This window comes from Pongo pygmaeus, chromosome 9 (assembly GCF_028885625.2).
Source record: "Pongo pygmaeus isolate AG05252 chromosome 9, NHGRI_mPonPyg2-v2.0_pri, whole genome shotgun sequence".
NCBI classification, from domain to species: Eukaryota; Metazoa; Chordata; class Mammalia; order Primates; family Hominidae; genus Pongo; species Pongo pygmaeus.
The window spans coordinates 16869964-16888048 of NC_072382.2; the positions used below are offsets into that span (position 1 = coordinate 16869964).

Below are 18085 nucleotides of genomic sequence, written 5' to 3' on the forward strand. Positions count from 1 at the left end.
AATGTTTCAGTTCCCTCAGGAAAGTGGTGTTTTGATTGCTTGTTTGTATGTTGCTGAGCCCTGGATTGGAATTGAGACCTTAGGGAACCCCTGCTTCAGATGCTCCCAAATCTACATAGGCACTAGCTTCTAGCTGATCTCAGACTTTTCACACAGTTTGGTATGGCTCACTTACAGTCTCAAGCAAACTGCAGCAGCAGCTGAACTGTCTTTACACTTTTATCACATAGCCTCAGGAAATCTTTTACTATTTGAAATCCAAGGTCCTCAGAGACCAACAGCTCTTCTTTTCTTTTCTTTTTCAGACTTCAAAAAGTCCAGTGTTGAAGCAGTTCTGAATTGAGATCTCATAATTCCCAAGGACATAGGTATGTTTTCCCTGATCTTTTTAAAAAGCAGTATTCTTCACACTGTAGGTAGAAATAATGGGTTCGTCTAAAAGAAAGAGGCTCAGAAGTAGGTATATAAAAAGACTCTTAATTCAATTTCCCCCAACCTCCTCTGCTACATTTCACAAGAACAGAGACAGAAGTTTCCCATAAGTAATTTGGAGTCACCTTTACTTAGACAGCCATTGCCATAGTCATTGCTAGATGGGGTGTTGCTACCAACTGATGTTAATAAAACCTGGCAAATAACTTCATACGATTGGCCTACAGTTTAATAAAGAGATTGATTAATTAGCTTCTATGGAGCACCTGCTAGAGGCCACACACTGGCTGAATTTTCTCATATTTTATCTCACTTTATCTTCTGTCTATAAAGGAAAATTGACTTGCCTACAGTCCCAAAGCAAGTAAGCATTAAAGCTCTTACTCTAACTCAACTGCTGAGATTCTAATTCACTCATCCACTTAACAAATAGTTGAGTCTACCATGTGGCTGCCTTGAGTCTAAGTAGTGGATAATAAAGCACAAAACAGTGACAAACAATATAGACCTTGTCTCTTCCCTTATGGAATTTATTGCATTGAGAATCTTCTTTAGAACTCCCCAAATGGGGCTGTGATGATTGGGGGTGATGCTTCAAACCCCTTTAGAAGAAATTTTGATGGAACTTTTTATTTCCAAACTATCTTAATGGCTTAGACTTCTCCTTCTCTCTTTATAACAATAATAATTCCTTAAATTTTAATGCTTTTTCAGTTTTTGACTTAATATTTTAACCTTAGATATTTCAGTATTCAATCTTAGATATTTCAAAAATGTTTTTTCTCTTTCAAGACTCCTTCCGATATTTATTTTAGGTCCATGCAGAAAAGCCTGGGTTTTACAGGACTTGAGTGGGAGGAGATACAGCAGCAGCAGCAGGATTTGGATTCAGGCCTTGCAGCCTCCCAGGGTTGGTGCTGGGTAAATGAGGCCTTTTCTCTCTGCACTGACTCCAGATTTCTCCTTGCTGCTCTGGATCTCAACACATTTATTAACAGAGACCGCAATGCATAAATGGAAGGGTTGCCCATCAACGGAACACAGAAAGTACCTTAAATATTAATTGCTGGTAGAGGAATATGGCAGTCAGGGACAGTTCATTATGGGGGGGTGGTGTAATGGCTTTTAAAAGCTGAACCTACAGCTTAAGTGAATAGACTCCTGTGGTCAATATTAACCAAGGAAATTGATCTAATAAGCATTTCAGAAGGTATTTTGGAAAATAATTCACAATCCACCCTAACTCAGCTGCATTTTATTCTTGGAGTTTTTCCAGGTTTTCATCCTACCTTGTGTCTAGGAAAAGGTTGGTTTACGATATGGGAGGGCTAATATCTCTTTGGTCAAAGGACCACAGTACTTAGCAAGCAGTTATCCCTTCCTGGGGTCCCTCTACCAATAGGCAGCAATATTTGGCTAGAGTTCTAGACTTTAAACCAGTCACTTCACCTCACTGAGCCTCGGTTTCTTCATGTCTATATCTGCTATCTTTCTCTCTATCTAGTCATGCAATAATTAAATTAAGAAGTGAATGCAAAAAGAGTTTTATAAACTTTAGAACCAGTGTTTTTTATAAACTCTAGAACAGTGGTTCTCAATCAGGGGAATGTTACCCTTCAGGGGACATTTGGCCACGTCTGGAGACATTTTTGACTGTTACAAATGGGAGGTGGTGGTGTTACTGGAATCTAGTGAGTAGAGAGAGGCCAGGGAAACTGCTGAATATCTTACAACGCACAGGACAGCACTCCCTCTCCCCCACCACACCCTGCACCAAAGAACTATCCAGCTCATAATGTCAGTAGTGCTGAGGCTGAAAAATCAGGCTCTGGAATTGTACAGATTTTACAGTTAAGCAGTTATGTGACCTTGAGGGGCACTACATCCTTCTGTTTCCAAATATGTAAGATCAGAACACTGCCTGTCATAGATTACAGGATATTGTGTTTGCTAAATTTGAGAGTATACACACATGTCAAAAGTCAAAAGAAAAACAAGTTAAAAAGGCTGGATAAATATAATGGAAAGTGCTACTGGTCAGAAAGTCAATTGGTACATTACTGGATAGTAATGTACCAAGCTGACTGAGCCAGTTCTTATGAAACTAGCCACATCGTGTGTGTGTAATGGTCATCCAAAAAGGACAAGCTACACTATCCCCTTCTTTTTGTGTCGCCAAATTGCTGCTGTTACTCTTCAAGGTAAGCTAAAGTCCAGCAGAACTGAAGCATTTTTCTCCTTTAATTCCTGTTTTCTCCTTTTTCCTCCTCTCTTCTCACATTTTCTCCCTCACTTCTTCTGAGTCTGCTCCCACTCACTCTGCTACTAGGAGTGGGGAAAGCCTGTGAACACCTCAGGTTGAGGAACAAAAATAGGAGGGAAAGAGTGCTCTAAAATGAGGACAGAAACCTGTCTCCAGGCCTAACCATCTGCAAACTCACTGTTACTCCTGAATATTTTTCATACGGCAAGTCTAAGCTAATATTTTGGCCCAAAGCACAAACCTGCTAGACAAGAGGACGATAGGATGTTTGTTGTGGAATTAAAGAGCATGAAAAATATTTCCATACTTTCCTATTGATGTTCTGTTTGATTCACCAAATATTTATATATGTGTGTGAGGGGCCATGGTAAGGAGGGTAGACCAGAGGGGATGAAGATAGTTACCGTCCCAAGGGGCTTAGAGCTAGGTGAAGAGTGAGTGGTTGCCCAACTAATTGTGCAATAATCAGCCAAGACTCAAGTGCTTTGAGGAGGCAGAGAAAGGAGGACTTAACTGTAATTAGAGTCTACAACAAAGACTTCTGATAAGGGGTGAAAAAAGACATATGCATATACACAGATACACAAAGCCGTTTGTATATATCAAATTTATAGTTTTATATTAAATACATATAAATACATACTCATATTTACATATACCATACTCCCTTTCAGTTGAACTACTGTTGAGGGATTAGTTTATAAAGGCTTCAAAAGTTGTGGTTAAGATCTTTGGATTTAGTATCAAACAGACCTTGAAGGCACCACCTTGCCCTGCCAACACCTTGATTTTGGCCCAGTGAAACTGATTTCAGATTTCTGACCTCCAGAATTTTGAGAGAATAAACTTGTGTTGTTTTAAGGAAAAATAAATTTAGAAAATCTTTAGTGAGGCTATATTATTGGAAGTAGAATGTGGAAGACAATAAGTGATGGATGTTTTTATTTTTAATAATTAAATACATACAATCTTATATCCACATCATAATTTGTATTTATATGATGTAAATATGTTAAAGAATTCAAGATGAATGTATGAACTTTAGATTCAGAAATATAAAGGGGTGAACTTTGATTCTGACCCCTAGATAGGCTATCTTGCTGAATATTCAGCTCCCTGAGCCTTAAATTCCTTATCTGTAACATGGGCATAATAGCACCTATCTCATATGAATTAAAAGCTATAATATAACAGAGGGTTCTAGCATGAGTCTTACACACAGTACATTCTCTCTATACATTAGTTTTCTCCTTTTTTATCATTCCATCCTCCCTTCTCATACTTTCATTGGAATTTTGCTGACGCCTCTTCTTTAATCACCAGGCTAATTCAAGCTGGCCACAATGGAGAATAGCACAGAAGTGACAGAGTTTATCCTCTTGGGATTAACAGATGACCCCAATCTTCAGATACCCCTCCTCCTGGCATTTTTATTCATCTACCTCATCACCCTGCTTGGGAATGGGGGAATGATAGTGATCATCCACTCAGACTCCCATCTCCACACTCCAATGTACTTTTTCCTCAGTAACCTCTCCTTTGTAGACTTGGGTTACTCATCAGCTGTAGCCCCCAAAACGGTGGCTGCATTGCGGTCAGGGGGCAAGGCCATCTCCTACAATGGATGTGCACCTCAGTTCTTCTTCTTTGTGGGGTTTGCCACCGTTGAGTGCTACCTCCTGGCCTCCATGGCCTATGACCACCATGCAGCGGTATGTAGGCCTCTTCATTACACCACCACCATGACAGCAGATGTGTGTGTCCTTCTTGCTACTGGTTCCTATGTCTCTGGCTTCCTCAATGCCTCTATCCACGCAGCAGGCACCTTCAGACTCTCCTTCTGTGGTTCTAAAGAGATTAATCATTTCTTCTGTGACATTCCCCCACTACTGGCTCTCTCATGCTCTGACACACGCATCAGCAAGTTGGTGGTCTTCTTTGTGGTGGGCTTCAGTGTCTTTTTCACCCTCCTGGTCATCCTTATTTCTTACTTCTTCATATGCATCACCATTCAAAGTATGCGTTCTGCTGAAGGGCGGAAGAAAGTCTTCTCCACCTGTGCTTCCCATCTCACTGCTGTGTCCATCTTCTATGGCACAATCATCTTCATGTACTTACAGCCCAACTCCAGCCAGTCCGTGGACACAGACAAAATAGCCTGTGTTTTACACAGTGGTGATTTCCATGCTGAATCCCTTGATCTACAGCCTTAGGAACAAAGAAGTGAAAAGTGCTCTCTGGAAAATACTCAACAAACTTTACCCCCAATATTAAGTGTGAATGGGAAGTAGGCAAGCAATTAAGGGATAAACTTTCTCTCACACCTAAATGCCATCATGACTTTCAATGTTTGGCTGGTTTCAGTTCTTTCTTCCCCAAGAACAGTGGTTACTTCTGCTATTAGAAGATGTAAAAAGCAGCACATTGAAAAGTCTTACTTAGAAAGATAATCTTATATTTAGTGAACAACAACATGGGACAGTTAAGCTTTTCTTGCTTTAGTTTCTTCATGCGGTTTAAAGCAGAAGATTGAAGCATACAAGTGAATGTACCAAATTTTCCTCATCCTATTTTTAATTGTAAGAATTTTTTATTCACTATTAAACTTGGTGTAAAGATTTCACCTTCATTTTTATCAAATGAACACGCAGTATTTTTTTATTCCTTTGTCCTGAGAGTTTGAAAGTTGGACTTTCTGAGGTAGACAAAGGATGTTTCAATATTTTAAATGATATTTCAGAGAAAGTTGTAATTTAAAGGACAGGGCAGTAGATCGAGTCAGGTAGCTGAAGATTAAATCTTTCCAACCCCCTACTCTCCCTTCTGTACCCACATTCCTATCCTACTCACTGGTCATGTGCCTTTGTAATTTCCATTCCCTTTTGCTAAAGCGTTGGGGAAACATTACACCTTGTTATATACAGAAATATGGAAATGCTTTAATAGATGAATTACTTAAACTTTAACCTGACTAAATACAACTTCCTTTGGAGAGCCTACACTATCTTCTATGTTTCTTGTCTCTGTCTAACATAATTACCAAAACTTCCAGAAGGTTTAAAGAAAAAAAACAGTTTTCCCTAGAGCTATGAAAAAATATATTTGTTTTCTGAATTAAATGCTTGCATTTCTTAGCACCCTTAAGTTTGGTGAATCTATTATGAAGATGTGTAATAGCTTTCTGGACTGTCTTTGCTTTTATTTTTTCAATAATTCAGCTCACCTCTGGGTCTCCATTGCATTCCGGTGTTCTGTAATTAGATGCTACAAGAATAAAAAAGCCTGCCTGGAAATTTACTTCTTAGGAACAGCACGATGACGCACAGTGCTAGTCCACCTTCAGGTCTTGTTTCATGTGCTAGATGGTGTGAGCAAATGTGTGTGCGTGGGAAGGGAGTGGTGATTAATTTCACTTCTCACATATCAACTGCTTGATGGTGTTTATAACTACAGTTAATCTAAGTCACCACAATAGATCATGATTTCAAAATCTCCCCAAAAAACCCAACAAATTAATTTTGACTTTATAGATGAAGACCAGAAATCGTGGTTGGCTAACTCAGTTGCCTTAAAATGTCAATTTAGTTTTCAGATTATTGAGCTCCATTATGTACAGGGCAGCCTCTGTCTGAGGAGGATAAATCATAAGTCTTCTGGGAAAAATTGCAAAGAAGGAGTTATGGAACATGAGAAACATGAGAATAGCTTTCTCTGGCACATGGCTGCCATCACCTGAAAAGATCAGGAGCTTCTGAGCCCAAGGCCTAGACAACCTATACCTCCCCCATTTAGCCGCCTCCCTCCCCTCTTCTTTAGCAATGAGGCCCATTCAGCAACACACAAGGAAGAACAGCCTTCACAGGCCAGGATCCACTGCATATAGGAATCTTTCTCATTGAAAGCTACAGAGCTCAAGAGTATCTGCATTTGGAGAAGAGCCTGGGAAGCAGCTATCCAAGCACTGGGTGCATTCCGATCTCAGCTACACATTTTCCCTACTTGATATAATTGACTTTTTTCCCTCCTCATCCTGCTCCTCCTTCTTTACTTCATTTTATCCTTCTTCTCCTCTTTTTCCTTCCCAACTTCTTTCTATGCCCAGCCCAAGCAGGAACTTTCCTCACCACTAGACCATTTAGATTTCTATAAAAAAATTAAAGTCTAGAGTCTATATATCATAACCATTACAGTATATATTAAGATGTGTATCTGGGCATGTTTCTTCTTTTATGATTTTAATTTTTATTTCATCAGTTTTGGGGGGTACAGGTTGTTTTTGGTTACATGGATAAGTCCTTTAGTGGTGGTTTCTGAGATTTTATTGTGCCCATCACCCGAGCAGTGTGCCCAATATGTAGTCTTTTATTCCTCACCTCCCTCCCAACCTTCCCCCACTGAGACCCCAAAGTCCATTTTATCATTCTTATGGACGTATTTCTTTATGCCTCTATACCTCAGTTTAGGCAGGAAAAAGTGGGCCTCCTAAGATTTAAGGGCCTAGTGTCTACATATTTATATTTTATGTTGAAATCACCTCAAACAAGTGTTCCATCTGACTGTAAATAGGTATAAAAGAGTACTGTCAAAAGCTGGATGAAAATTCTAACTGTTCTTATCAGTTGTGTGACCTCAAGAAAGTCATTTAGTCTTACTGAACTCAATATACAGGATAAAGTGTGAGGGTAATATGAAATTAAGTATGTGAATGTGCCCATCATAATGAATGTGTATTTCATACCATTGAGATTTCTATACTAGCTCTTTCTTCACTTAGCTGTCCCTGGACTTCTCATTTTGGCTCTTGAGCTGCCTGAGCAAAAATAGGAAGTCCAAGGACAGCTAGGTGAAGCTCATCCCATCCAAGTCCTAGCTTTTATTTTCATTCGTTGTTTAACTTCCTGCCCTCCAAGTTTCCAGCTCTACAGCAGACACATTTCAAGCTGACATTACATGGGTATTCATTTATAGAAGCTACTCAGAAGGGGATGTCCTGTCGCCAGCAAGACATCAATTCACAGAGTATACGTTACTGTGGGAGCTCGTCCCTTCCACACAGGAAATCTGTCAAATGGAGACTAAATGCCCATTTGGTTAATAACAACACCCACTTTCTCCCTGCAGGAATTGTCTGATGAATGAGAGACCTTGTATGTAGGGCCTGCAGCTCAATGCAGTGCAATAAAGGCACAGGGACTTCCTACCTGAAATGTTCAAAAGAGAATGTGAAAATTCATAAATCAGGGCAGTTATTTATATCAGGATAGATTATTCTTTTAAAAATGGATTATGATTGAATTATTCTAAGTAGGATGTTCCCTTTGTGCATTAGAGCATTTGTTGAGGTTTATGTATTGGGAATGGAAAATTAAAATATTAAATTCCTTGGCAATTGAAGCTGGAATTGCAGAGTCATAGACTCTTTAGCCAAAAGCTGAAAGAATTTAAAAATAAGCTAAACCGATCCTCTCATTTCACAATTAAAAACCCCGATTTTTACAGTTTAACTTGCTTAAACTCACAAAGAACCAAATCTTGTTTGACCCTTTTTCATATTATATAAAGTACTTGTGGTATAAAAAGACATTTTATACTTTTACCTTCATTTATTCACCATGATATAGTTATTTGTGCTTCAGTTTTGCAGTGGAGGAAACCAAAGCTTTGAGAAGTTAACTTACCTGTCTACTGTTAAAAAGAGGAACCGAGGTATGAAACGAGTTTTTGCCTTCCCTGACCAAGACTCTGAAAAAATAAGTCACTACATATGTTAATAAATTTCAATGGAGGTCTTACTTAATGTGAAACTCACTTACACTCTTCCATGATGAGTCCTTGCCATGTGGAAGGCACTCTGAAGAATACAAATAAGACTGTAAGATGTAATCCCTACTTCCACAAAGTAAAGCCCCCTGCATATATGTTTACTGATGTAATGCACCTTAAGGTTAATGACTCAATGTTCAATAACTTTACCAGCAGGAATTTTCCAGTATTCCACAGAGCATGAATGGATCAGGGCATATTTGTTTTCAGTCTTGATAGAGTTGGCTCTTTGAGTGCCACAGCTGACAGTGATAGCCCGGCCTCAGCCAATGTTAACTAGACACAAGCTGCAGAAAAGGCATGGTGTGAAGTTGATGAAGAAACCAGTTGATATTCAATATTGTTCCTGCTTCAGGAGCAACTTACAAATAACGTGGTGGAACAGAGGACATACCTCTAGGTAGATGATAGTTCAAAGGCATTTGTGGCCATTATCAAATGAGTAGTCTAGAAAATAATAATTAGAACTCATCAGGGACATGAAAGAATCCTATGGGCAGGTAAGATCCTCAGAGGATGTGGCATGTGAGCCAAGCTCTGTAAGAATAATGTAGATGGAACCCAGAATTCCAAGATTCCAATCTTACTTTCTAGTCAAAACTCTACCAATTGCCAGTGGTGAAGCTGGTATAAGCCACATATCTCTGAGCCAATTTTCTTATCATCAAAGTGAAGACAATAGCACCAGCCATACCTTCCTTAGGGCGTTTTGCAGGCTAAATGAGATAGTGGATGAGAAAGCATCTTCAGAATTGCTACCCTCTTTTGAACTATAGTGTTGCTGTTGGTAATAATATTATAAGCAGAGCTGAATGGGGAGTTCCTAAGCAACCATCTGAACTCAGGTATGGAGGTTGGATTGCACATGGCATGTTGGCAGGAGCTTGTAGAAAAGTTGGCCATTCAGATTAGAAGAGGGTGAACCACTAATGCCTCAGTCCGTTACTTCTACAGGCAATTGAAACTTGTTGTCATCAAACAAGGTGAAGAGACTGGGCCTTTGAGAATAATTGCATCTCTATAGAGAAATCATGCTTTTACAGAAAAATTTCTGTAGGATCTCACCAATCAGGTATCTAGATCCAAGCCTGAGAATTCTCCCTCCTGTTCATAACATGGAATTTCTCAGTTATTAGCCTGTGATTATTTCACAAAATGTGTGGGGGAAGGGATAAGATATTTGTAGCATATTTAATTAGGAAAAAAAGTTATTGTATATACATATGCATAAACACATGTGTGTGCATATTTATGTGTCTATATATATATATATACATATGTGTGTGTGTGTATTTTAAACTTTCTAGAAAACAGTAAGAAAAAGACAGATAACCCAATAGAAAATACAAAGTTTAATTGTCCAGTCTCCTTTTTCATGTTCATTTATATGGCCTATCTACAGTTTGGGGTAGTGATGAATTATGCTCATGTGAACATTTTGGTCATGTATCTTGGTGCACAAATGCATTAATTGTTCTAGGCTAAATATACCTGAAAGTAGAATTGCTGAACTGTAGGGTTTATTCATTTTCAACTTTTGTAAATAATGTGACGCTATTTTCCAAAGTAGTTATACCAATTTTTACTTCTATGAACAGTGTGTGAGAGTTCTTACTGCCAGTACTTAGTATTACTGGAGTTATAAATTTTGCCAGTTTGGTTAGAGAATAGTGTCTTTTATTGTTGTCTTAATTTGTACTATCTTGATTACTGCTGAAGTTCAGCACAATTTTGTTTTTTTCCCCAAATTTTTCACCTGTTTTTATTTGTGTAAAAATGAACCACAAATAAATACAAACAGAATAAACAGAAATGAATATATGGGGAGTTAATTTGTTCTATTCCTAACTGAGTGATAGAAATTGATGTTTGCTTGGTAATTGTTGTTAAACTGAATCTAGAAATTTTTTTTATATTTGAAAGAGCTTTTATTTTTAAAATACACTCATAATAATAAGAATTTAGTGATAATTTTACAGTGTGCAAGCTATGAGGTCTAGTAAAAGAATATTGTGGTCTTTGAAATTGAAAAAAAAAACTAGGTTTATGTGCTGCTATCATCTACTCTCTGGACCCTCTACAAGCTTCACTTTCCTAATCTATAAAAGGCAACAATAAATTCCCAGAAAGCTACTGGGAGTAATAAATTAGTTAAGATTTATAAAACATCTAGCAAATCACATTGACTAAATAAATATCAGTTCCCTTCCCTCTTCTTCCAAGCCTCACTTATTTAAACAATATTCACTGAGTGCCCACAGTGGACTATTTCTTTAACATAGGTCACCTATGAATCAAGCAAATATAATAAACACATACTTCAGATCCTAGGTCAAAAATATGTGTGGGCTTTGGAATGGGGGTATACAGTGCAGTGAAATAAAGAGCTCAGAAGCAAATATATATATATATATATATATATATATATGCATGCTGAGGCTGGGCATGACTGCTCATGCCTGTAATCCCAGCACTTTGGGAGCGAGGCCAGCAGATCACCTGAGGTCAGGAGTTTGAGACCAGCCTGGCAACATGGTGAAACCCCATCTCTACTAAAATACAAAAATTAGTGGGGCATGGTGGCAGGTGCCTGTAATCACAGCTACTCGGGAGGCTGAGATAGGAGAATTGCTTGAACCCGGGAGGCGGAGGTTGCAGTAGCTGAGGTTGCACCCCTGCACTCCAGCCTGGGCGATAGAGCTAGACTCCATCTAAAAAAAAATGTGTATATATATGTGTGTATATATATATATATAATATATAATATATAATATAATATATAATATATAATTATATATTATATATATTATATATATTATATATTATATATAATATATATAATATTATATATAATTATATATTATATATAATATATATAATATAATATATAATAGAATATATAATATAATATATAATATATAATATAATATATAATATATAATATATAATATGATATATAATATATACAATATATAATATGATATATAATATATATAATATATAATATGATATATAATATATAATATATAATATGATATATAATATATACAATATATAATATGATATATAATATATATAATATATAATATGATATATAATATATAATATATAATATAATATATAATATATAATATATAATATATAATATATATAATATATAATATATAATATATAATATATATAATATATAATATATAATATATTATATAATATATAATATATAATATATTATATAATATATAATATATAATATATTATATAATATATAATATATAATATAATATATATATATTATATATTATATTATATATATATATAGTATGTATATATATGCTGCATCCTTGGGCCAACATTAGTGAAGTCCATATCAGTTAAAGGAATTTGTTGGATTTTGCCTGATTGGTTAAAAACAATTGTGATGACATGGTCAGAAATATCAAAGAAGTGCTAGTTTGGTGAAAAAGGTGAGAAGTTTGCCCCATAATATGTTGTATTTTAGATGCTAACATGTCTCCTCTCTGGTGATGTGCCTCAATACTTAGAAACCTGAACTGGGAGCTCAGAAGAAAGGTGAAAGTTGAGACTAGGTAGATAAGGAAAGCCAAATGAACCTACGTATTTTATGTACCTTTTTTGGAATACCAAATTTTATATATATACACAAACACATATATATGTATATATAAAATTTGTATTATATATACACATACACACATTATATATACATGTATGTATAAATAAAAATAAAATATATTTATATATGTACACACACGCACACCAAAATATATATCACAGTAAAAATGTTAAAAAAGGTAAATCAAACAAAGCTCTTATATTTTAGAAAGTGATATAACTAAATTTCTGTTATAAACTTTTCCATATATGTTACATTTCACACTTCAAATGTTTAGAAACAGACCCAACAGAGCTCCTATATTCAATAAGTTTATTTAAAAAAACTAAAGGGGAGATAAGACCTATATATAAGTAACTTTAATTCTATGTAGAAAATAATAAAAACCAACAAGAGATACATATAAAATGCTATAGTAATAGTTGAAAGGTAGATTCTAGGGTGAGGAATTGAGGAAGATAACTTTGCTCTGGACAAGAAAGTGAGATACAGTAAAATAGAAGAGAAATTATTCAGATATATTTCACAAATAGTGTCTGTTTGGCTGAAGTGTAATATCTGTGGAGAGAAGTAATGGAAAATAAGTTTGGAATGATACAATGGTGCCCAACAGTAGGGATATTATCTTTCAAATTGAGGTTTTCAAATTTAAGCTATAGATTCAAACTTCACTAAAGAAATTCTGGATATCATGCAGATAGATGTCAGAGATAAGGCAGAATCTCAACTGCTGTAGAAGAGTATTTAAAACAGCTTTCCTTATGCGCCTATGTTAAAGTAAAGCACTTGTTTGCTTCAGAGGAAATTTTCAGCATTTTATATATGAGCACATATCCACCTTAAACATTATTTGAGCACCTGCTCTAGCAAATATTGGTATTCTGTGTATCTAGAATCCATTTTCCTGCTTAAAATATCGTGACTTTCTTGGAGAATGATCTCTTTCTTGGAGAATAGATTGGTGGGAGAAGAGTGTCTAGTTCCTGTACCCTCTCCACCCACAAGTCTATGGAAGCTGAGGCAAGGATAACATTTCCTTCCCTGCCCCCTAAGGAAGAGAAATCTATACAGACAGATTCATGGAGGTACATAGAGAGGCAGGCGTGAGTCCTAAGCTCAGCCAACAAAAAGTTCTCACTCCCCTAAATTTGAATCTGCAAGGGATGGAAAGAAGCATCAAGGCTTGGAGCTCATTTGCTATAGCAGGGAAATGCTGGTGGGGCCATTCCAGACATGACATGGTTCTTTGCTTCTGACTTCTGTTCCTTAGCCCTCTGAAATGCTCCTGGTTCCTGCATTTTGCCCAGTTTCCTTTTGATTCTGCAAACCTCTTGATATCCTTTCAATTACCTCCTTTGTTTCCCTTTAAGTTAGCCTGAACTGGTGTCTATAATGAAACATAACTGATACCTCTAGCTTGTGAGGGATACTCTTCCATGGACGGTAGAGTGAACAAGAGAGAAGTCACTGACCTCACAAAATTATAAATGTTAAAGAGTATGGGGAATAAAGCACCCTCAATAATAAAAGAGAGGTCCACAATATTTCAATAAAAAACAAAAAGTGTTATAAAAAATTATCAGGAAGTAAATAATGCAGAGGAAACACTGCCACAAAATTTAACTTAGCAGAAAATGAAGCAAATTACCAAGGCATCCATTTTGTAAATATTTTTGTTCTTGCTAACAATAGTAATAAAGATCTGGAATTATTGGTACATAGGATGAAAGAGATCTTAGGGCTGTTTTTGTTCCCCTGTTGCATGTTACTGACTAGGAAGTTGAGGCCTGGATAGGAGAAGTGGTCTCTGAATTCTCATCCAGGAAGTGACAGAGTGAGACTTTGTGCAGTATTCTAACTCTGCATACCACTTCACACACCACAGCTGCTCTGGCTGGCGGCCACAACCCCTTTTGTGTGTGAGCACACATTTAGTTTGCTTAATGTTTTTGATAGAGTCAGAAACATTTTTCTTACAAACATGTTTGTCCTTATAAACACATTACTGATTTTCTGTTCAAATAATGGTCACTTTTTATCTGAGTAATGTATGAGCCTGGCTAAAGCTGGACAATGTTGTGTCCAGGAGCCAGTATACTGACTTTCAAGTTAATTGCAACAACCACTTCTTTTTAGATCCCTCGTTGGCTGCTCTTCAGATTTCTCTCTTCAATTCCAAGTGCATCGTATGTAAACAATAGTGTCTGTGATAGTGGATGTGATTGTGTGCTACCTGGATCTCCTAGCTGAAATCCTTCCAAGAATTTCCTTCAGTCAATGGGACCCACCTCCCCTGAGGTTATGGCTCCAGGTGAAGATTAAACAGCTGTAGAAGTGTCATCCAAGATTGACCAGTGAGTAGTATGAAGGCCTGCCCCCACTTGTCCTGTTTCCTTGACACAGCTCCCAAGAGCCATCTCAGCTCCCAAGCACCCTGAAGGATTGGCTGAGGCCTTTGTTGAGACTGCATTGCAGCCCAATTTCTCCCTCTCTCTGATTCTGCTGCCATCTCTCCCTTACAGATGCTGTTCCTGACAGTCCTTCCTGGAGAGCCATCTGCACACACATCTCAGTCTCAGAGTCTATTTCCCAATGAATCTAATCTGAGAGATCTCTTCACTTGCTGTTTTTTCCCTGTATGAAATAGTTACTTTGTTTTACTTTATTTTATTAAGTTCAGTGGTACATGTGCAGGTGTGTTATATAGGTAAATTGTGTGTCATGGGGATTTGGTGTACAAATTATTTCGTCACCCAGGTAATAAGCATAGTACCTGATAAGTAGTTTTTCAGCCCTCTTCCTCCTTCTCACCCTCCACCCTCAAGTAGGCCCTGGTGTCTTTTGTTCCATTCTTTGTGTTCAAATGTTTAGCTCTCACAAGTGAGAACATGTAATATTTGTTTTTCTGTTCCTGTGTTAGTTCACTCAGGATAATGGCCCCATCCATGTTGCTTCAAAGAACATGATCTTGTTTCTTTTTATGATTGCATAGTATCCCATAGTGTATATATATCACATTTTCTTTATCCAGTCTACTGTTGATAGGCATTTAGGTTGATTCCATGTCTTTGCTCTTGTGAATAGTGTTGCAATGAACATATGCGTATATGTGTCTTTATGACAGAACTATTTATATTCCTCCTGGCATATCCCCAGTAATAGGATTGCTGGGTCAAATAAGAATTCTGTTTTAAGTTATTTGAGAAATTGCCACACTGTTTTCCACAATTGCTGAACTAATTTACGTTCCCCCCAACAATGTATAAACATTCTCTTTTCTCTGCAACCTCACAAGCATCTGTTATTTTTTGACTTTTTAGTAATAGCCATTCTGACTGGTGTGAGATGATATCTCATTGTGGTTTTGATTTTCATTTCTCTAATGATCAGTGATTTTGAGCATCTTTCATATGCTTGTTCACTGTATGTTTTCTTTTGAAAACTGGTCGTGTCTTTTGCCCACTTTTTAATGGGGGCTGTTTGTTTTTTGCTTGTTAATTTGAGTCCCTTATAGATTCTGGATATTAGACCTTTGTTGGATGCATAGTTTGCAAATATTTTCTCCCATTCTGTAAGTTGCCCTTTTTACTCTATTTGTTTCTTTTGCTGTCCTGATCCACTCTTAATTCTATGATAATTTCTGATGGCCAAATAATGTTTTACCTTCTTTAAGATTGTGATTTGTGTTGCTAAGAACATCAGAGATAAGATCCTAAATCTTTAGACTTGTCTCTTGAAGTAAGCAGAAAACAGTGGCTAGTGTGCACAAAATTCACATTTCTTAGAGATGTAAAGAGCCTTAGAAGCTGTCCCCTCCTCAAATACTTCCTGATGGTTTTGTGTGTGCTGTGAGCTCTGGTGGGCATTTTCACCTTTGTTGTTTCTCATAATTACCCTGTTAACATTTAGGTTATTATCCTAGTTTTATAGTTGATAAAACCAAGGCACAAAAATGTGAAGTGACTTATCAAGGATTAAACAGATGAAGATGTGTCATCATTTTCTACTAAATGATAACCTGTGATTTATGAATCAGATTTCCCATTTTACAGATGGTAAAACTGAGGCTCAGATACAGATACTAAGTGATAGAACCAGGATACAGTTTCACTCTTTTGCTGGCCTACAAACCCTTTATACTCTATTCTTACCTCCCCAACATGTTCTACTTTTTTTCAGATGAGAAAACTAAGGCAAAAAAAAAAGAAATCTCAAATGGTTTCTCCCATGTCATATAGCTAGACTGGTGGTGTTGAGTCTAGGCTCCAGATTTTCTATCTCCCACTCCACAACACCAGCTAGCTGTCCTGCTCAGCATGCTCAGAATCTGTAGGACTCCGGCTGCCTTTTCCAAACCTGGTCGGTGCAATGGCATTCTCACTTTGACTGCAAAACTCCTCACCAAATATAAAACTGAAAATGTAGGCCACCTGTCCATGTGATTGTATTTCATAACTTAGAGCTAAAAATAGCTCTCAGCTTGCTTGGCCTGTATATAACATATTAAAAGCTCAAATTCAAATTCACTCGTGTCTTGGATTAATGTTAAGATTATGGCTTTCCAGACTTCTTTCTCTCACATTCTATCTCACCCAGCAGGGAATGGATTGTGCTTGTCCACATTATTTTCTATGTGAATTACTGAGCTCTTATTTTCAAAGATGAATTTCATGACCTTATGCTCTTTGCTGTACCTGCAGAATTCATTTTGGAGGGCACAGACTCTAGAACCAGACAGCAGGGTAAGGCTGGGTATCTGTGGCCAAGGCATGAAAACTTTGTCTTGATTTCCTCATCTGTGAAATGGAGATGAAATCATACATATTTCCTGAGGCTGTTTTGAGAAGTAAACAAACTAATTCATGGCCAGTGTTTAGCTAAAATTTGGACACACACACACAGAGTGGACAAATAGGATAATTAAAAGCAAAAATCAACAAAATAAAAAATCACCACCACATAGCATGACCAATTTGTCCTAGTTTGCCTGGAACAATCTGTTTTCTCACTGAAAGCCCTAAATCTCAGGAAATTTCTTAATTCTGGGCAAATTGGAACAGTTGTTTACTCTATTCACCACCAATGAAACAAACAAAAGGTTCTGAGTAATTCACTTATTCAAGAAGTGTTTTATTTATAACTAATAAATTCTAGACAGTGTGATGGTATTTTAAAGGTAAACATGACAAAAATGTATCCTCATGGAACACTCAAGCTAATGAGAGAGAATTATGAAAATGGGCAAATTGTATATGTGCTGTCCTGAAAACTGGCATGAAATGGACAAAGAGTATAACTCTGAGATGCATTGTATTCAGAGGGACACAATCCAGGAATTTCATGGATTTCACACTTCTGTGTAATGCTGTTTTTTTTTTTTTTTCCCAAGCAAAATGCTATGGGGAGTTAACAGGGTTACATATGAAAAAGCTTTCCATAAGCAGGTAAGTTAAACAGCTTACTGTTACATTACTACAGTACTTCTCGGCATCTTTGATAGCCTACTGAACACTTAAATCTCAGATGGGGATGTTTTAAGTATTATTTCTGAACTTTTAGACTTTTCAACCACATAGAATTTTTTTAAAACTCATGTGATGGTACCAATATTCCGCAGGGCTTTGACAGAAGGAAAATCTAAGTGGTATTTGGCATTGAACACAGAAAGCTCAAAGTAGGAAGAAAAGTGCCAAACCCCAACTCCTCATAAATAGAGACAGAAGTCATGCTTCAGTCATCAGAGCCAGAGCTGTGGTTCTTAACCGTTTTTCTTTTGGTTCATGAACCTTGTTTCAGAATTTAATGAGCACATGGATGCATAGAGGATAAGAAGCTTCAATCAAGAGGCTTGAACTTCGCAGAGCATGCTGAAGAGATGCTAAGTCTTCTTAGAAATTGAAAAATCTCTAAGTGAATTTTGATCCTTCCTATCA

General features: G+C 36.9%; 1 protein-coding gene and 1 long non-coding RNA gene across 2 annotated transcripts; both read left to right on the plus strand.

The window, feature by feature from the left end:
* The first annotated feature begins 213 nt into the window (after positions 1-213).
* LOC129007193 (uncharacterized) lies at positions 214-17128 on the plus strand. The gene is made up of 3 exons (XR_008492256.2): positions 214-368; positions 14289-14506; positions 14675-17128. It is a non-coding gene; the product is annotated as an uncharacterized LOC129007193 (long non-coding RNA).
* On the plus strand, positions 4039-5339 carry LOC129007191 (olfactory receptor 5B21). Its single transcript, XM_054437721.1, has one exon. It carries the CDS (start codon positions 4039-4041, stop codon positions 4906-4908), a length of 870 nt encoding a protein of 289 aa, XP_054293696.1. The 3' UTR covers positions 4909-5339.
* Positions 17129-18085: the final 957 nt, after the last annotated feature.

Excerpts from the sequence above, each read along its gene's own strand:
- LOC129007191 (XM_054437721.1), top strand. The coding sequence starts at position 4,039 with ATGGAGAATAGCACAGAAGTGACAGAGTTTATCCTCTTGGGATTAACA.